The sequence below is a fragment of the Panicum virgatum genome, chromosome 8K, assembly GCF_016808335.1.
Source record: "Panicum virgatum strain AP13 chromosome 8K, P.virgatum_v5, whole genome shotgun sequence".
NCBI classification, from domain to species: domain Eukaryota; kingdom Viridiplantae; phylum Streptophyta; class Magnoliopsida; order Poales; family Poaceae; genus Panicum; species Panicum virgatum.
The window spans coordinates 15,766,685-15,785,341 of NC_053143.1; the positions used below are offsets into that span (position 1 = coordinate 15,766,685).

General features: G+C 45.9%; 4 protein-coding genes across 7 annotated transcripts; all 4 read left to right on the top strand.

Annotated features, from left to right (window-relative positions):
• The first annotated feature begins 701 nt into the window (after positions 1-701).
• LOC120644044 lies at positions 702-1,883 on the top strand. 2 transcript variants are annotated; one of them, XM_039920584.1, is made up of 4 exons: positions 702-1,026; positions 1,165-1,266; positions 1,370-1,469; positions 1,591-1,883. In XM_039920584.1, exons 1-4 carry the CDS (start codon positions 1,005-1,007, stop codon positions 1,625-1,627), a joined length of 261 nt encoding a protein of 86 aa, XP_039776518.1. In that variant the 5' UTR covers positions 702-1,004; the 3' UTR covers positions 1,628-1,883. The 2 variants fall into 2 exon arrangements, with proteins under 2 accessions (XP_039776518.1, XP_039776516.1); XM_039920582.1 differs by lacking the exon at positions 1,370-1,469 and having other exon boundaries at positions 716-1,026.
• Positions 1,884-2,103: 220 nt separating this feature from the next.
• On the top strand, positions 2,104-4,060 carry LOC120644043. Its single transcript, XM_039920581.1, has 4 exons — positions 2,104-3,026; positions 3,189-3,377; positions 3,533-3,659; positions 3,767-4,060. The coding sequence occupies exons 1-4, from the start codon at positions 2,999-3,001 to the stop codon at positions 3,801-3,803; spliced, it is 381 nt and encodes a 126-aa protein (XP_039776515.1). The 5' UTR covers positions 2,104-2,998; the 3' UTR covers positions 3,804-4,060.
• Positions 4,061-5,241: 1,181 nt separating this feature from the next.
• On the top strand, positions 5,242-10,076 carry LOC120644045 (protein TOC75, chloroplastic-like). 2 transcript variants are annotated; one of them, XM_039920585.1, is made up of 7 exons: positions 5,253-6,505; positions 7,468-7,689; positions 7,785-7,892; positions 8,039-8,233; positions 8,338-8,586; positions 9,173-9,427; positions 9,547-10,076. In XM_039920585.1, the coding sequence occupies exons 1-7, from the start codon at positions 5,648-5,650 to the stop codon at positions 9,796-9,798; spliced, it is 2,139 nt and encodes a 712-aa protein (XP_039776519.1). In that variant the 5' UTR covers positions 5,253-5,647; the 3' UTR covers positions 9,799-10,076. The 2 variants fall into 2 exon arrangements, with proteins under 2 accessions (XP_039776520.1, XP_039776519.1); XM_039920586.1 differs by lacking the exon at positions 8,039-8,233 and having other exon boundaries at positions 5,242-6,505.
• Positions 10,077-15,205: 5,129 nt separating this feature from the next.
• On the top strand, positions 15,206-16,662 carry LOC120644046. Of its 2 annotated transcripts, XM_039920587.1 has the most exons (5): positions 15,206-15,594; positions 15,683-15,791; positions 15,886-15,991; positions 16,089-16,266; positions 16,422-16,662. In XM_039920587.1, exons 1-5 carry the CDS (start codon positions 15,221-15,223, stop codon positions 16,462-16,464), a joined length of 810 nt encoding a protein of 269 aa, XP_039776521.1. In that variant the 5' UTR covers positions 15,206-15,220; the 3' UTR covers positions 16,465-16,662. The 2 variants fall into 2 exon arrangements, with proteins under 2 accessions (XP_039776521.1, XP_039776522.1); XM_039920588.1 differs by lacking the exon at positions 16,422-16,662 and having other exon boundaries at positions 15,292-15,594; positions 15,683-15,787; positions 16,089-16,410.
• Positions 16,663-18,657: the final 1,995 nt, after the last annotated feature.

The window sequence follows — 18,657 nt, forward strand, 5'->3', positions numbered from 1 at the left end:
AAATAGCTGGAGAAATTAGAAGTCCAAGAAAAATATTACAGACACCTGCAAAATACACATGGAAATATCCATTGCTGATATGACACAACTCTAAAGTGGGCTAATTTATGTGATGAGATGAGCCAAGAAAAATAAAACAAAAATCAAAGTGAAAAAAAAACCAGGGCTGGCCCAAATAAAAAACTTTATCCATCTGAACTTCTTAAAGAAACATTTATACATTAATATACCATATATAAAAAAGATTTTGCAAAGAAAGGCTAAATAAAGATTCAAAATATTATAAGGCATAAATTAAAGTCCAACAAGCAAGTTAAAAGTTGTAGCCTTCTGCAACATCACTATCACATTTATATAAATATATATTTAATAACTACATATAAAAAACTTTGTAAAAGAAAAAAATATATTCAAGGTGACCACATCTTACAATTAACCATCGGACTTACATGCTAAAAAATGCACCGATATTCAAGGCGATCCAATATTAAAATCAATCTCCAAATTTAGACATTAAAAGGTATATGAGAATATGCCAAAGGGATATAGAAAAAAATGAAAATTCAATATCATTCTGTCAAGAAAAATTATAAAAAATTAACTACCCGCGCTATTAGCGCGGGCCACCTTGCTAGTTTTTACCTAATCTAAAGGATACACAAAGACTGTTGGAGTTGCTCTGATGGCAGCTCCACACACTTGCAGAAACCTAGTAGCTAGCACAAGTTACCATGCTAATCATTGATCAATGCAATGAACCAAGCGATTGGCCAGTGTAGGTGGTGCCGTGGTGTCTCTGGTTCATGTATTCTCAAGTCTCCTCAAGTCAATTCCCTTTTGCCAGCTCGGAGAAAGCGGCGTCCCTAGGCACCTCTTCTCATTCCTAGCCAAGAACCTGAGGCCGACGCGAGAAGGGAAGGCGTGCCTTCGTCCGCCTCCGTTGTCGCCTCGCCCTCGCCGGAGGAGGAGTCGTCCCCCGCCCCGGCCGCCGGAGCTCCTCCGCCATGGCCGAAGATGGCCCTGCCGGTATGTCGCTCAACCTCCTCCATCCCTGCCTTTCTGTCCCTTGGAACAAGCGTGCCCAAATGAACAGCCATCCACTCTTCTCGATCTCTTCTGCGAATTCACTCTCTTCCTTTTTCCCCCTTCTTCTATCGGCTGAAGGCTACTACGTCGGCCGTCCGATGAACTACGACGACCAGAAATCTCAGCCGCCGCCGGCGACGTCCCAGGCCACCGGCGAGCAGGTCAACGCCCAAGTTCCTGGTGCGTGCATCGCAGATCCGGGCGTCTCATGCCCGGATTCCTCGTTCCATTTCTTTTCCTCTCAACCTGCTTGAACGAACCTGGTTCTGTTTGGCAAGGGCAGGCTACTACGCCGGCCGTGTGCCCGGCAAGAAAGCCGCCGCCGGCGAGCAGAGCTCCGCTGCGGATCAGGCGAGCAAAGAACCGGGCTTCCTTGCCAGCTGGTAAAATACTACTGCACACTACTCAATAATAACTGATATAGAATTTTCAGAGCTTATGCTGCTGCCTGCGTGCTTACTTGATCCATTTGCTGAGGGTTCTCTGCTTGTCGCTCATCTCTAGTTTGGGATGGTTCTCCGGCGGTCAAACTGCAAAATAGATTCAGTGGAGGAGGATGGCTCAGGAGGCAGGATGATTGGATGTCACTGATTGTTTGGGACGATGGAGAAATTATTCAGATTTTTTCATTTGAAGATTTTTTATTTCGGCAGTGGCGTTGTCAAATTGTACAAGCGTATGCAGATGCAGAGTGAATGAAAGTATTCAGTATGATCCATCAACCTTGATGTCTTAATGTGGTTATTTATGTAAATCGCTCGTGAAGGAAAATTTTATGGAAAATTATATGTAGCCAATAGCCATCTAGGACAGCGTATATCTGCAACCTCTTTTTATTTCAGAAAAAAAAACTGCACCCTCTTGTGAAGTTTTCGGTTGGGCTCAAGCTCAATCTCTCAATCGTTGTGACTAGCCTTGCATTGTCAATCAGAAGGCAAAGCTTTTAATACTCGACCGCAGGGACTAGGAACCAAATACAATAATTTTGCATTTAATGAACATCTTTCCCATAATTGGGACCCAGCAACAAATTCTTGAGCCTTAAAGAGTATACACAACCTTTGAAATTATTGAGTACCAAATGCTTCTATGTAGTATGTACTCCAAGTGATGTTTAAGTAAAGTAGCCTTCCAAACCAAACTAGCTAACTTGTTCCATGTGTGCCAACAAAACATATGGTAAAAGATAAGGGGATTTCAATTATGAATGACGTCAATGATCCATTAAGAGCAGAGAAGTACCCTTTCAGTAAATTCACCATGAACCTGAAACTTCTTTTAAAGTACAGCCTACATGAACGTTTGAGTTACTTCTCTTTGGTACACTACACTAGCAGGATTGGTGCCGGGCATGTGTCCATGAGACGAATTGATGTGGCCATGGAACAGAGATCTGCTACCGTGGTTCGGCAGAACAGAGTTCTGGCCTTCTTGGCTGGATGCCTGCATGTAGCAAGCAACCCACAAGCTATATGCTAGTTACTAAGAGATTATTTTAAGCAGTCTCATTTTTTAACTTGTAGGCCATGGGATCGATATATAGAAATTTAAAAGCGTGTTGAACTCTGTCACGAATACTAACTGACCAGAAAATAACTCTGAAAAATAGGGTACGCCACAATTGCAGAAACCCACAAGCTCAAGCCATCTTCAAAAAGAAAAAAAAAGGACAAATTCACAAGCTTTTTGTTAGTCGTCTCAAGGCGCTGTGGGTTTCTAGGTGGTTTCTGGTTAACGCGTATGCACAAGTCTGCTCAGTCAATTGCTTAGTGCCGACGGAGAGAGCTGCCTGAAGAAGTCTTTCCCGCTGCATCCAAGAAACGGAGACCGCAATGGCAGCAGACTAGACACCCTCTTCCTCCGCGTCTCCACAGCGCTCGCCGGAGGAGGTGCCACCGGCCGGAGACCCGCCATGGCCGACGCCGCCAACGATCCTACCGGTATGTCACCCAGCCTCCAAGTCTAGCTCCCCACTTCTGAAAACGAAAAAAAAAAACATGCTCGAAGCAGAAGAACAACCGTGTGCAGAATGTTTACATTGCCCCTCTGCACCCGTTTTCTTCAGCAAGATCATCTTGTTCGTTGGTTTTCTGTGGTTGCAGCTAACTACTACAGTGGCCGCCCCCTGAGCTACGACGCGCAGCAAGCGCAGGCGGCGCCACCGGCACGGCCGCAGCCGGCCGTCGGCGAACAGGCCAGCGCTCCGCCGGCGCCGGCGCCGGCGCCGACGCGGCAGCCACTGCGGGACGCTACCGAAAAGGCCAACCACACTCATGTCCATGGCGTTCCTGGTGCGTGCAACACGTATCCAATCCAAGCGTTTCTTGTCCAAATTTCTCGCTTGTTTTGTTTCTTTCAGAATCCTGTTTGAATAATTGAACCTAGTTGCATCTGCCTAAGACGAGCATACATACTCTGTTTGGACCTGTTGCTTTGGGGTGAGCAGGGTACTACAAAGGCCGCGTGAACAAGACGAACGCTGCTGCAAGTGATCACAGCCGTGCTGCAGCTCCTCCTCCTGCTCCTGCTGCAGTTGAACCGGAAAAGGAATTGACCAGCTGCATTGACAAACTGTAAGCAGCACACTAGTTTCATCCGATCATGAAGATACCAGTGTACCTAAAGCTGAAATGTACTCACTGCTGTGTTTGCTGAATTCTTTTTGCATGATGCTCTCAAGTCTCTGGTGCTTCACGGGCGGCAAAAACATGAAATAGGTTGAGGCACCCGTGCTCGCCGTTCGGGGAAGGAAGCTGCATGATTACACCACGGCTGATCGATACTGAAAAGTTGAGGTTTTTGGTTTCAGAGTTTTATCCCCTGCAATTCGTTTGTACAAGTTCATGCTGAGGCAGAGTCAATGAGTCTATTCAGTATGACCCATCAATTTATACTCTGCTCAATGATATAAATCAGAGAATTTGTCATTTGGTTTTACCTCCAGGGACAGTAGTATAAAAAAAATAAGTCCATTTTACCCCCCTCCCCTCGAACTTTTCAAGGAATCCGGATTACCTCCCTCAACTACAAAACCAGACATCTTGCCCCCCTCAACTCCTAAAACCGGGCAAATCACCCCCCCTAGCTGGTTTTACGGTGGTTTCGCTGACGTGGTGATCGGCCCCATATATCAGTCCTCTCCCTCTCTCTCCTATCTCCTCCTCTGTTTAGCCGCTGGACCTCTCTCCCCTCCCTCCTTTCGCCGGACCTCTCTCTCCTCCACCGCCACTTCTCTGCCGCCGCCGCACCTCCCTTCACCGCCGTCGCACCACCCTCTGTCATCGCCGCACCTCCCTCCCTCCGCCACGGCATGCCGCTGCTGCTCGCCCGCACCTCCCTCCCTCCCTTCGCCCCGCCATGCCGCCGCTGCCCACGCGCGTCGTTGAGCAGCTCTGCTCGCGGCGGTGGAGGGTGGCGTGACGGCGGTGGGGGGAGATGCTGCGGCGGCGAATCCCCTGCTCGCGACCCTCTGCCCCTCTCTCCCTCATGTTCCTCCTCCGCCGACTCCCCTGCTCCCTCCGCCCCATCCCCTGCTCGCGATGGCCGGATCCCGCCAGCCGGCGTGGGAGGAGTGGGCTGGCCGACGCGCGCGGGCAGGCTGGCTCGTAGAGGCAGAGGCGTAGCCTCCTTCTCCCACCGCGGGCGTGGGGTGGCTCGACAATGGCGGCCCCGGCACGACAGCACCAAGTTCTGCGGCGACAACGGCCCGAGCAGAGCAGCGATGGCGGTCAGCGCAGTCGCTGGCCGGCGGCGGAGGCCCGTGGCGAAGGCCGGGCACGAGGGGTGCAGTGCAACGGCGCGGGGTGCTCGAGGGCGGCTAAACCATAGTCACAGGATTCGGGGTCGAGGGTACCGTTCCTCGACCTAGAAACACCGATCCCGACCCGGAAACACGGGGTCATTTTCGTCCCCGCCTTGTAAAAACCTCTCACGAGGACCATATATCGTTCCTCGACTCCGTCCCTCGACCCCATCGACCCCGAATCTTTGTGACTATGGGCTAAACAGAGGAGGAGAGAGGAGAGAGGGAGGACTGATATGTGGGACCCACCGCCATGTCAGCGCCACGTCAGCGAAACCACCGTGAAAATCAGTCAGGGGGTTGATTTGCCCGGTTTTAGGAGTTGAGGGGGGCAAGATGTCTGGTTTTGTAGTTGAGGGAGATAATTCGAATTCCTTGACAAGTTCGGGGGTGGTAAAATAAACTTATTCCTAGTATAAATGCATATCTTTTATAGCCTGTTTGGAAGGATTTCTTCCAAGACAATTTCACCGTTAAAGTCAAAACCAAGGAAATAAAAAAAAACTAGTTTCACTAGGTTATAATTTTTGCCTCAGTTTATTTTTGCTAAATAACTTTTTTTTTCCTTGCCTTCTTGGAGGCCTGGCAAAACATTAACTAGTCTCCAAGGTTGTTGATCGATGGGCTCTCGGCTCAATGGAAGGAAAGCTAAACCTCTCCCCGGCGGCGGGCGATATGATTACCTAATCCAGTGATTCCAGTCTCCCTCTTGTTTCCAGACGGCCGGCCGGCCGCCGGCGCCACCGTACGCATTACGCAATGGCGTTCATCTCCGACGCCGGCGGGCCTCCCGAGCAAGAACAAGAAGCCGCCTCTCCCTCGCCGCCACAATCCGCCCCCCGCCTTATCCTATCGTCCAGCCCCATCCCTGAACCTCGAGCTTCTTCCCCTAACCGATCCGTCGCCTCCGCCGTCAATGCCGCCGCCGCCGGCGCCGCCTCCGGTCGCTCCTGGAGCAGCGACCACGGCGGGTGGCCCGGCGCCGTCTTCGGCGCCTTCCTGTCGTGGGTCTTCCGAGCCGGCGCCGCGCGCGCGGACGACGGGAAGAAGAAGCCGGCGTCGTCGTCGGACCAGGACGCGCGCCGGCTAACCCCTGCTGCCAGCGCTCCGTTCTCCGGGCACGGCGGGGCGGCGCCGGCGAAGCACCGGCACAAGGTCATCCCCGTCGACCGGTTCAGGTGCGTCAACATGGGGGTGGCGGCGCAGCCCCACGGCGACGAGGCAGACCTCCGCGAGGAGGACATGTCGGGGTGGGAGAGGTTCCAGCGCCACCTGCGGCGGGAGCGCGAGCACCAGCAGCGCGTCGGCGGCGCCCGGCCGTGCATCCTGCCGGAGGCCGTGCGGCAGGAGCTGGAGGCGGTGGTGAGGGGCCACGGCGGCGGGGCGAGCCCCGGGCTTCTGCGGTGGGTCGCCGACCGCGTCGGGCGGTGGTACCACGGCGAGGGCTTCGCGTGCGCGCGGGTGGTCCGCTACCGGAACCCCGGCTCCGGCGAGCTCGCCTGCGAGGTGCAGGAGGGGGACATCACCGGGGTGGAGTACCGGTTCGTGGACGAGCTCGGCAACGCCGTCGACGGCCACACCCGCATCCCTGTCATCGAGAGGGAGTTGCCCCAGCAGGTCTCTTAGATCTTGATGCCATCATGCCACAAGCTCCATGGTTAATTTACATTCTTCATTGCACATGACTCTAATAATTATTTTTAATGTGAAAAGAATTATTTGATTCTATGCATTTGATTATGAACATGATTCACTGATGGGAATAATCCCTGTCCCCTGTTTCATTCAGTTAGAGTCTTTGAAGTTCAGAGTCCATAGTCTGTTAGTGTCACGGTCAGTTAGAAATCCTAGTCTTTCAAAAAAAAAGTTAGAAATCCTAGTCTTCAGGGTTTTTCAGCTGCTCTCGTTCACAGGACATGCTTCTGTTTGATAGTCACTAGTTTCTGTTTGATAGAGTCACTAGTTATCTACTATAAAGACTATCTGTTTTGCCATGATAAATAATAGAGCAGGATCATCAGAAAAGCGGCCGTTGCAGCACCAAACTACTCGTGTGTTCTTGAGTTTGGCGAGTTGAGACTTGAGAACTTACATGCTCCAGTAACCAGTATATATGTGACTGCCATTTTTTTTAATGTCCTCTGTTTTTATGTGACTGCAATTCTATGTTATTTAACTTTTGGCTCTCTGTACCTGTTGCAGCTTAGACCTGGACATTAAATTTTGAGCATGATAATCCGTACTCCTTTCGTTTTTATTTACATGTTGTCCTAAGTCAAACTTGACTAATTTTGACCAAATCTATAGAAGAATATAGCAACAATTATACGATCCAACATATGCACTATCAACATATATATCATGGTGGGTTCAATAAAAAAACTTTGGTATTGTAAATTTTATTATTTCTTTCTATACTTTTGGTCAAAGTTTACCACGTTTGACTTAGAAGAAACCTAATACGACATATAAATAAAAATAAAGGGAGTATGTAACTGCCATTATTTTTTTAATCTGCTCTGTTTTTATTGACTACAATTCAATGTGATTTAGGTTTTGCCTTTCTTAATCTGTTGTAGCTTAGGCCTGGACATATCTACAACATTGGAGCAGCTGAACAAGCTGTGAAGCATCTCAAGTCGCTAGGATTATTCTTCAGTGCCGAACTGATTCCTCGCCCTGACAAGACGAAAGAAGGCGGTGTAGTTGTTGAATTTCAGCTCAGGGAGCTAGAACCAAGGTCGGCAGGAGTAAACACAAATTGGAGCATAGTGCCTGGGGATCAAGGGCGGCCAACTCTTGTAATGTACCACCGATTCACATCCTCTTGTTCTCTGCAGGACCTGTACATGACCTTGCTGACATGGTCTCTTGGCAACTATTTTTTTTTTCATAGGCATCCATTAAACCTGGAGGAACCTTGTCATTTGGGCACCGCAATATCTCTGGTTTAAACAGGTCTCTGGCTGGTTCTGTTACAGCCAGGAACCTACTCAACCCAAAGGTGAGTTGCTAGTGAGCTCTGTTTTTGACTCCATTCTGAGATGGTTCTCTAGTTTGGGCAGTTATAACACCTGTGATATATATATCCTCATAATCTTTCTAAATGTGCTTGAAATTACCCATGTCCTTTTTTGGGGGGCATACTAGGATGATCTCTCCTTCAATTTTGAGTATGAGCATCCTTATCTTGATGGTGTGGAGAACCGTAGTAGAAACCGCACCTTCAAAACTAGCTTTTTCAACACCAGGAAATTGAGTCCCGTCTTTGTTGCTGGCCCCAGCATGGAACCAGTTCCTCCATTATGGATTGACAGAGTTGGATTTAAAGCAAATATAACAGAGGTCTGCACTGGTTACATTTTGTAACTTTTGATTGTCAGTAGTAACAACCGATTCAAGGCAGATTCGTAACATGTTGAGACTGCATCTCTTTTATTTTCTTTCAGAAATTCACACAGCAGAGCAAATTCACATATGGCCTAGTGCTGGAAGAGATCACGGCACGCGATGAAAATAACAATATACGCACACATGGTTCGCGAGTACTGCCTACTGGCAGGTTGAGCATGGACGGGCCTCCCACAACATTCAGTGGTACAGGCGTAGATCGAATGGCGTTTCTACAAGCTAACATGACTCGAGACAACACAGAGTTTGTAAATGGTGCAACAGTTGGCGACAGATGTATATTCCAGGTATGCTGCTTTTTTAAACCAAATAGGAGTACCCTTTTTTTTGTGAAAGTGACTATGGTTGTCCATTCCGTAAAAAAGCTAAGATTATGGCTGTTTATTAATATGATTGGTTATAATCCTTTTGTTTTAGAACTGGTCTACGTTTGAAGTTTGCATGCAGTGCATAAACGAAATGTTTGAGCACATTTTAGCAAATTTCGTTATTAGATAATTTCTTATGACAGAGAAAATGTGCTTTGATTGTTGTCTTTTACTCGCTCCATCCCAGAATAAATGCAACTATAGAGTTCAAAATTTGTTTCACAAAAAATGCTAATTTTGACCTACCTACATAAAAGACAAGACAATTTTCCGAACATTCTCACAAAAAAACAACTAACATCTCATCCACTCATCACAAAAGACAAGTGCTATTTTTGTAATTTTATACATAATATTTGTTTGCGTGCTCGGTCCTAGAATTGCATTTATTTTGGAACAGATGGAGTATCTTTATTGCTGATGTACTTGATATTTCGACTAGTTTACTGACATCATGGGTTAAAGAAATTTCTCCATGGTAACAGTTTTTTTTTATGTGCTGCAGGTTGACCAAGGTCTGGGCATTGGGAGCAAAAATCCGTTCTTCAACCGTCATCAGCTTTCAGTGACAAAGTTCATCAAATTGAATAACCAGGAGAAAGGTGCCGGCAAGCCACCTCCGGCTGTCTTGGCTCTTCATGGTCGTTATGCAGGTTGTGCAGGAGATCTGCCAAGCTATGATGCATTTGCACTCGGAGGTCCTTATTCAGTTAGGGGCTATGAAATGGGGGAACTCGGCGCAGCCAGGAATCTCCTTGAGGTGAGGGTTTTTTTTTTTTTTTTTGCAGAATCGTGACGTTTCAATTTCATCGCTCGTCATGTAGGCACAGACTGTTTTTTCTTTTATTCTGATTTGTTTTGTTTCGATTGTTCATGCAAGTTGCCACCGAGCTACGCGTTCCTGTCAGTGTGATGGACAAACAGGCACAGGTTTACGCATTTGCTGAGCATGGCACTGACCTCGGTAGCTCCAAGGATGTGGAAGGGAACCCCACAGAGTTCTTCCAGCGCGCCGGCCGTGGGTCCTCCTACGGCCTTGGCATCAAGTTTGGCATGATAAGGGCGGAGTTCACCATGGATCACAATGTTGGTACTGGATCCTTCTCCTTGAGATTTGGCGAGAGATTCTGAATGATGTGTCTCGTCCCAGCATCCGACGGTCTGCGAAGTCCTGTAAGTTTTGAAGGCGTAGTAGTGGTGATAAATCTTGTAGCAAACGATGCTTTGCGTGTTTGATTAGCTGGGTACAAGTAGAGAGTTGGAATTATCGCCATGTTTTTTTTTGTTAGTATGCTAAGCCGCACAATAAAACGAGTTTCTCGGTCGCTATCATCCTTGTTCTTGTATGTTAATAAATTTGTGTGAATATGGTTTCTAAATGGCTTGGTTCTCTCTACCCAGAAAGAGTACCTGCATAAAACCTAATTTGACTTGGGTTAATTAGTTGTTGGGCTTGACTTGGGTTAACTATATGAGCACAAGTATGCAGAGTCTTGTGTGAAAACAACTATGGTAACACCGCAGCAAAGGAAGAGTAGTGCTAGCATGTTTGGATGGGGGCCAACAGGTCCCTGCGGGTGCATTGCATCCCATGGCGACCTACGAGTCTTCTACCCCGAGTGGACAAAGTACGAAGAAACAAAGAGTCAAGTCAACGGTCAGTCCAAACATCCAACTAAGGTCTTGTTTAGTTGCATTATCAAAATTTCAAATTCCAAAACTATCACATACATGAAGTATTAAATCTAGACGAAATAAAAAACTAATTGCACAATTTGCTTGCAAATTGTGAGACGAATCTAATGAACTTAATTAGACCGTGGTTAGACACTAAATTGCTATAGTAATTGATACAGTAAACATAAACTAATGGCGGATTAATTAGGCTCATTAAATTCGTTTTGTAGTTTACAGACGAGTACTGTAATAATTTTATAATTAGTCTATATTTAATATTTCAAATGTGAAAATATTCCCTTTCAATTTTTTTTTATGAGAGTCATCTAAACAAGGCCCAAGGTTAATCGCAATCATGCTTATTAATCTACGTGCAGACGACATGCCCGGCCGGTTAGTACAAACTACAAAGTACAAACTGTGTCTAATAACCAGCAGCACTGACAAAAAAAAAGGATTGTGTGAGGGGGATAAAGATAGCAAGGGACAAGGAGCTAGTCAAGTCAACTGTCACTCCAAACATCTAAGCAAGCGCCACCCCCCTCTCCGTGGACCCTGCCGCGGCGACGGCGACGGTCAACTACCGCTCGCTCGCTCCGGCGGTGCACGCATGACGCACGTTGAACCACTCAAGCCACCGAGATTGTTCCGGCTGGTGCGAACTGCCGCCAGCCTGGGGCCGCCGGGACAGCAGCATGCATCTATTGCGCCGCGGCCATCCAACTCAAGCTGCCGGTTGACGGAGTCGGAGCATCGATCGGTGTCTGGGGGCACGTCGTCGTGCTGATAAAGCGAGCCGGGCGAGGTCTCCGGCTTCGTTGCCACCGTCTAGGCTTCTAGCTTGGTCGTCGTCATCCTCATCCTCGGCAGCGGAGGAGAGGACGTACGCGGACCGGCCGATCCGTCCGCAATGGCGGACGCCGATGCCAATGTTCCCGGCGGTAAGTGTTGCCTCTCTCGGTCACAAGCTTCTTCGCTGGCTCCGAGGGCGCGAAGGTCAACGCCCCTTACGCCTCGCCTCTGTCATGATTTTCTTGCTCCTCTGAACAGCTTTTGATGCCTGCTATGTTGTGCAGGGTACTTCATCGGCCGGCCGGCGAACGCGGCGGAGCAGCAGCCGCCGGTGGCCGCCGCCGCCGCCGAACCCACGCCTGCCCACACACAGACTCCCGGCGGTACGCCATAGTTATGCTCCGTAACATCCTCTAATTCGATTCATCTTTTGTTGGACTAACTTTGGCCTCGTGTCTGTCACCATCAAGATTACTTCATCGGGACCCCGGAGAACCGCCGGCCGCAGGCGGCGGTGGCCGAGCCGGCAATGCCAGCCGGCAACCTGAAGAGATCAAGGAGCTTCCTGGAATGGTACGGGTCAACTGGTTCTGAGTCGATTTTTTCTGAAAACCAAACTAGTTTTGAAGGTCACTTTAGTAATGATTGAACACGCGCTTCGTGTCAGCTGCTTATTACTATTGCGTTTACCCCAGGTTCCCTTGTCTCCGCGGCGGACAAGTTGCAAACTAGAAAGATCCGACGGCAAGGCCATGAGATTATTACTTGCGAGAGATTCGGAGAAATGAATTTGGACGAGGGAAGAAGCCTCGTCCTGTATAGTTGCAGTTTTTTTTTAATCTGGATGATTTTCCCTGAAATTTGTTACCTATTGTTGTTCGTCCCACTCCAAAGTGTGAATTCGACGAAGGCCTGTCGTCCAGCCTATATTGTATACTTTTTTTCTGGTGGAACTGTTCTAATTCCTCGTTGTAAAATCATAACTACATGTTTCTTTTATGTAAGGAAAATGAGAATTTTTTACAATGATTGAAAAAAATAAGAGTCATTCATCTGATAGAATCATACGGGGGTAAATTTATAAAGTACCTAATGGTATAAAAATATGGGACCAAGTACCAAAAAGTGGGACCGAATACTAATTTAATTTAATTTTTGTAAATACCTTCCATTGATCAATGACCAGAAAAAATTTAAGGCAAAAGTACCTGAAATTACCCAATTCGTACTTTACAATCATTACAACAAAGCTCAAGAAAAAAAACTACATTTTACTCCCCTCACCAATCCATTTTATCCGCTTAATCCCCTACAAAAAATTTAGGCTCAATTTACTCCCCAAACAATTTAATTGGTCCAATTTACCCATTAATAATATTGTATTTTTTCCATATAAAAATTGAATTTTAAGTTCAAATTTGTTAGTGGATACATGCCATGATGCCTTATGTTAAAAAAATACATTAAAAATTTATCATGGTAATTTTCATAGGTTAGGAAGGTTTAATACAAAATTTACTGTAGAGATACAATTCCATATCAAAAGTAATCATGAAAAAAATTATAATGTACTTTTCTAGCATCGAGCATCATATTATAAGTCATCTTGCAAAATTTGAAAATAAAACTTTACTTGTACGTGGAGAAATGAGAAGGAGAAATCTTAGTTGGGGGCAGATTAGACTAGTCAAACAGATAAATTGGATTGGTAAGGAGAGTAAAATGGACTTTTTTTTCTTTACATAAGGATGATGATATGATGTTTGATCGGATTTAAGCTTTTGAATTCATGGTTGTCATGTCCTACGTAGTGTGAAAACAAATCCATTTGGAAGTTCTTTGGAACTCCATATACCATAATTTATACTTTTTCTCCATTCTAATATCTAGATGCCTACAAAATTAACTCCCAAAAATTGATTTTGGGACTTTCCTATAAAGTATGGGGAGCTGAAAAAACTTTCTCCATTTGAATGCTGCCACATCATCTATCTATGCGCGGACCCATATCTTTTGCATGCGGAGATTAGAAAAATAGAGTATTTCCGTCAGAACAATCAGCTACACTACAAGAAACCCCATGTTTACAGTGCCTATGGGTTTGCCAAGTGCATTCCAGCGGGCACTCGGCAAACAATATATTTGCCGAGTGTAAAATATAATATGCTCGGCAGAAACAAACACTCGGCAAAATGTCCATTTTGCCGAGTGCAAGGCACAATGCACTCGGCAAACAACCGCAAAAATACTTGGCGAATAAATAAAGTTGGCAAAAAAATAAGGCACGTTAAATTAGGTAACAGTTGTTAGTACTTCGCCGAATGTCCGTTAATGGCACTCGGCAAAGTCCATGGTTTGCCGAGTGTGTTTTGTACACTCGACAAAGTTCTTGGTTTGCCGAGTGTATTCTGTGACACTCGACGAACCACTGATTTGAGTTGCTGGTTTTTTTTTAATATAGATGCTTTTCCCCGAAATTTGGAGCCTTTTGTTGTTCGTCCCACTCCAAAGTGTGAATTCGGCGAAGGCCCGTCATCCAGCCTATATTTGTATATTTTTTTGTGGTATTATTGTTCTAATTCCTTGTTGTAAAATCTTAACTACATGTTTCTTTTATGTACAAAAAAATACATTTTACTCCCCTTACCAATCCATTTTACCCGTTTAAGCCCTAAGCAAAATTTAGGTTCAATTTACTCCCCCAATTTTAATTGGTCCAATTTACCCTCCAATGATGTTTTATTTTTTTCTCCATATGCAAGTTGAATTTTAAGTTCAAGTTTTGTGAGTGGATGGAGGACATGATCTTATGTTAAAAAATACATAAAATTTTTTTCATGATAATTTTCATAGGTTAGGAAGATTTAATAGAAAATTGATCATAGAGATACAATTCTGCATGAAAAGTAATAATGAAATAATGTATTTTTCTAGCATATGGCATCATATTATAAGTCATCTTGTAAAATTTGAAATTCAAATTTTACTTGTACATGGAGGAATGAAAAGGAGAAATCTTAGCTGGGGACAGATCAGACTAACCGAAATAGTTATGAGAAGTAATTTGAGACTAAATATTGTTCAGAGGGTTAGATAAAGTGGATTGGTGACAATAGTAAAGTAGATTTTTTTCTTTATATGATGATGATGATGGTATCATTTAAGCTTTTGGATTCATGGTTGTCATGTCCTACATAGTGTGAAAACAAATCCAAATTTGGAAGTTCTTTGGAACTCCGTATACCATAATTTATACTTTCTCCATTCTAATATTTAGGTGTATAACAAAAGCTATGTAGTTAGATTTGTCAAAACGATCAATAATTTGGAACATAGGGAGTACTTATATAAACCAAAAAAAATCATATATCAATTCCCTTTCACATCTTGCTGCAGCATAGGTTGGTGCTCCCATGTGATGGTACTGGTCGGTGCCGGATAATTGTTTTCTGAACTAAACTAAGGTTGATTTACATGATTGTCTTGGGCCATACAAAAGGTCCGATAATCATTAGGAGCTTGTCCAAATTAAGGGCATGTTTGTTTGAGCTTCGTGACAACTTTTCAGCATGGAAAGTTAGAAGCACAAATACACAACGAATTTCTGGTGCAGTCTCTGAAAAACTGGAAGTCTAGAAAAGCTGAGTTTATATGGAAAGCTAGAATGGTCAGTTTTATGAGCTTTTTTTTTTTTACCTTTTTGAGCTCTGAAATCTGAACATATCTTCTACAAGTTGTTGTTGGATTTTTAGAATTAAAAAGCCACCAGCAGCTTTTCAGAAACAGGCACTAAAGCATGTCTCCTTGCTCGTCCTCTCACTCCCCTAGTTGCACGAACGTAGCCGATCATTGTCTCCTTGGTCGTCTCATCGTCCATGGCAGGGGAAAGGGGAAGGAGGCGCGGCGGCAGCTAGCTGCTCGGCCGGCAGGAGAGATCTAATGCCCCAGAGTAGATAAACTATAGTTGTTTGTACAATTTTTTTTGTAACCTAAATAAAGTTAGATAAATTTGTCTGCGCCCACAGCGTGCTACGAAGACTGATACAAGTCGATGCTTTCCTGGCATCAGGTTCCTGCGGCCAAGATGGACACACAACTTTTGGCGACAAGTGGAGTCCACGTTCTTTTCTTGCTGCGTGCAAGGGCTGCCTGGCCTGTCGATTTCACACAGTGGAGCTGGAAGCTTCCATGTGGACGCCCATCGGCGATTTGGCTGAGTAGACCACCTCCTGGCTCCTGCTGGTCAGTGTGGACGATTCGCAGAATCGATAATCGTTCCTACAGCCTGGTCCGGCATCTCCCCAACTCTTCCCCTCCGGCTGCTCCTCCAAAATTCTGGCCGGGCAGCCTCCTCTCTCCTCAGCCCTCCTGGTGGCCGTCTCCCTCGGCTCGCCGCCGCCGTTGGCAACAGCGGTGGCACCTGGTGCCTCGCCACCCGGACTTCCGCCATGAGCAACGGTCTCTCTCTCTCTCTGCTCATCTTTTTTTTTGAGATCTCTCTGCTCATCTTGATCATCTAGTATTTCCATTTCCCTCCACACTACAGATGCCACTTTCTACAGTGGCCCCCCGGCGACCACGCCGGGAGCGACGCAGCAACCGCAGGTCCCCGGCGGCGTGCAGAACCCCCTAGTGAGCACGCAAACTGCTGGTCCGTACGTGCTTCTTTTCCTCCGTTATTGCTAGCTAGTAACTCGTTTCAGATGGATGGATGGATAGAACAACGCTGTTTCATCGTTGTTTTTGCAGAGACAAACGGCTACTACGCAGGTCCCCCGATCGAGCAGAAGAAGCCGCAGCCGGCGCAGGCGCCGCGGCCGCCTAAAAAGCAAGGATCAAGCTTCCTGGCAAAATGGTGCTCCGATTCGTTCATTGGCATCTGAACAGATCACTGATTTGTTCCCTTTCTAGTGCTCAGTTGATTAGTGAGTCTTCTCTGTCTCTGGCTGTAGGGCCTCTTGCTCTTGCCTCTTCGGTGGTGGAGCTTCGGCATAATAATACCAAGAGCTGCGGCGACGGCAGTGGAGCAGAGCATAGTGCAAGGGTGAGAGCAGAGAAGGTTCAAGTAATTTGGATGGAGGAGCTTCAATCTGTACCTGAATTGTTGCCACCAATTTCTTCTACACTTTGGTAATTGATGGTCGTTCATTGCCACCAGTTCCAATACTGACTTTTTCTTTTTCTCTGAATGATATTTTGATGTATCGCTATCATATAGCAATGGCGCAACAGTTGAGTTGACAAGTTTTCTGATTTGAGTGTGGATTTTCCCCATTACTGTGCAGTGTGCGCTTTGGGCAGCCATGGTGGGAAACACAGGGTAACTAGCCTCATGGACGAAGTGATCTACTGCTTGTAGTTTAGTGGGGTTACTCTCGATAAAAAGTTAGTTAGAGGTTATGTGGACATGGAAGAAACTTGGCTGGGATAAAACGAGCTTCCTACATCAAATTTATCCATGAAAGAGGTCTTCATGTTCATTTTTTTCCTTGGATCATTTATATGAAAAAAATGAGAGTTTGTTTAGTAACTCTTATAATGAATGCCGGACAATGTTCCGGGTCTTAAAAAAAGTTTGTTTAGTAAAAGGCTGGAGGGTCATGATGTGAGCCACGTGACTGAGAATAGCTCATAGAATTGTTTTCTGCTGATTTCGAGAGACGAGGGCTTGAGCTTATGGCAAAAATTTAAGCTAGTGAATGGTTTAGGGAACCTAAAATTTAGACTTGTGTGTGTTGTCTGTTCATCTGTTATAAACTTACTATTCACTCTGTTTGGCTGGCTGTGGCTGGTGCTGATTTGCTGTGAGAGTAAAGTACTACTGGCTGACTGGTGGCTGGTGCTGATTTGGTATGAAGAAAAACACTATTGCTAGTTGCCAGCAGAATAGAGTGAAAGTCCGAGTACGCAGAATCGTATACTCGCCATGTAAAATCAACATGCAAAAGGTTTTCACAACCTTTTTTTTTCCAGACAGGTACATATTACTGGGAAACTTGGAAAGTTTTCAGTATTCTGAACCACTACTGTACCGAAGTATTCCCAACCCTACAGTTTCCCACAATTTACATACACAACATAATTCACATTTTGGATGCCGAGCTTAAAGCCACATTGTTTATGGCGCAAAAAATTGTTAGCCAAAATTAAAAATTGTGATGAGTTGCCAGATTCCTTTGCCGCTAGCTTTATTGATTATTGGTACGGATGAGATTATGGATCCCTATGAGCTGAGTTCTTGTTTCCTCCCTCTCATCTTTTGGTTTTTGGCTTCAATTCCTCTCTTTTTGTGTGTTTTATGTTTGGAGGAGTCAAGCCCGTGAATTCTTGGCGTGCTGGACTCTTTGTTGTGATTCATACGCATCTAGCCTAATGCTAAACCCTCTGGAATCACGAGTTCTCACGAATTCGAGTTTTTCACGTTCTTGAGAAAACCCCAATCCACTTTGATCTCTTCTCGAATTCTCAAGTCCCTTTGATCTTTTGGGAGAGATCTCTTGGGGATATATTCACGGAACAGTTGTGAGGGTATCCTTCAAGTTTGGTTGGATTTGGACTTCCTTTGCTCAAGATTCATCATTTGAATCTTAGTTCTCGGAGGTTTTCTAGGCACCCCCCGGTCAGACCGGGCGACAAAACCGGTCAGTCCGGTAAGTCCGGCCAGACCGGTGTGCCACCCCAGTCAGACCGGTCCGTCCGGCGCCACCGGTCAGATCGGCGTGCTACACCGGTCAGACTGGTGTGGGCAGCATTGCTTCCGTGTTTTCTCTCACTACTTTCTAGGGCTGTTTTGTGTAGGTGTAGCTCCTAAATAGCTACTCCTCACTTCACCTAGGGTTCGAGGGCTTGTGGTGCGCAATTGGGATTATGGGCCGTACTTTCCTCTGCGAAGTGATTTTAAATCGGCTCCCATTCACCCCCCTCTAGTTGCCTGTTCGGTCCCTCAGAAGGCCAACAAACAATTCGTTTCATGATACAACAAGTCTTCCTAGATTTGTTGAGATGGCCTATCCTGCTAAGCTATTAGAAATAATTGTAGCAAGTTTGAGATTTTATTTTCTTATGGGGGAACTTCACCAGGTTGCAGCATGCACGACACAGTGGTTTGGTCTACTCCAGGTGGAAACGATTGCGCGTGAGGTGCAATAAGGACTTGCGTAGGGATTTCGATGGGTGGAACATATGGCTCGAGAGGAATCTACGAACCTTCCAAAGGGAAGCAAGAAATCCGGAGCAGGTGGCTACAGAGATTAGAGACACAGTTTTAACCCATGTCTTTGCCTGGTCAGGGGCTCCTGGCACAACGAGGTCTGCTTTTAGTTGGTTTTGGGGGTTGCTGTTCTTGTGTTTTCGTATCCTTTGTCTTTTTAAGTCGTGTTAGAGTTCTAGGAGAGTAGTATTTTTCGTTCTTTAGCACAGTGGTGTCCCGGCCCTTTGAGTAGAGTCGTGTGAGGTTTTGTGGGCCGTTTTTCCTTAAACAACTTGGCCGATCCGTGCTATTTCTGAATAAAATCATAGCAG

Excerpts from the sequence above, each read along its gene's own strand:
- LOC120644046 (XM_039920587.1), top strand. The coding sequence starts at position 15,221 with ATGGACACACAACTTTTGGCGACAAGTGGAGTCCACGTTCTTTTCTTG. Across the intron at positions 15,595-15,682 it reads GACTTCCGCCATGAGCAACG|ATGCCACTTTCTACAGTGGC; the intron begins GTCTCTCTCTCT and ends TCCACACTACAG. Across the intron at positions 16,267-16,421 it reads CCAATTTCTTCTACACTTTG|TGTGCGCTTTGGGCAGCCAT; the intron begins GTAATTGATGGT and ends ATTACTGTGCAG.
- LOC120644045 (XM_039920585.1), top strand. The coding sequence starts at position 5,648 with ATGGCGTTCATCTCCGACGCCGGCGGGCCTCCCGAGCAAGAACAAGAA. Across the intron at positions 8,234-8,337 it reads TTAAAGCAAATATAACAGAG|AAATTCACACAGCAGAGCAA; the intron begins GTCTGCACTGGT and ends ATTTTCTTTCAG. Across the intron at positions 8,587-9,172 it reads GCGACAGATGTATATTCCAG|GTTGACCAAGGTCTGGGCAT; the intron begins GTATGCTGCTTT and ends TATGTGCTGCAG.
- LOC120644044 (XM_039920582.1), top strand. The coding sequence starts at position 1,005 with ATGGCCGAAGATGGCCCTGCCG. Across the intron at positions 1,027-1,164 it reads GGCCGAAGATGGCCCTGCCG|GCTACTACGTCGGCCGTCCG; the intron begins GTATGTCGCTCA and ends TATCGGCTGAAG. Across the intron at positions 1,267-1,590 it reads GGTCAACGCCCAAGTTCCTG|TTTGGGATGGTTCTCCGGCG; the intron begins GTGCGTGCATCG and ends GCTCATCTCTAG.
- LOC120644043 (XM_039920581.1), top strand. The coding sequence starts at position 2,999 with ATGGCCGACGCCGCCAACGATCCTACCG. Across the intron at positions 3,027-3,188 it reads CGCCGCCAACGATCCTACCG|CTAACTACTACAGTGGCCGC; the intron begins GTATGTCACCCA and ends CTGTGGTTGCAG. Across the intron at positions 3,660-3,766 it reads ACCAGCTGCATTGACAAACT|TCTCTGGTGCTTCACGGGCG; the intron begins GTAAGCAGCACA and ends GATGCTCTCAAG.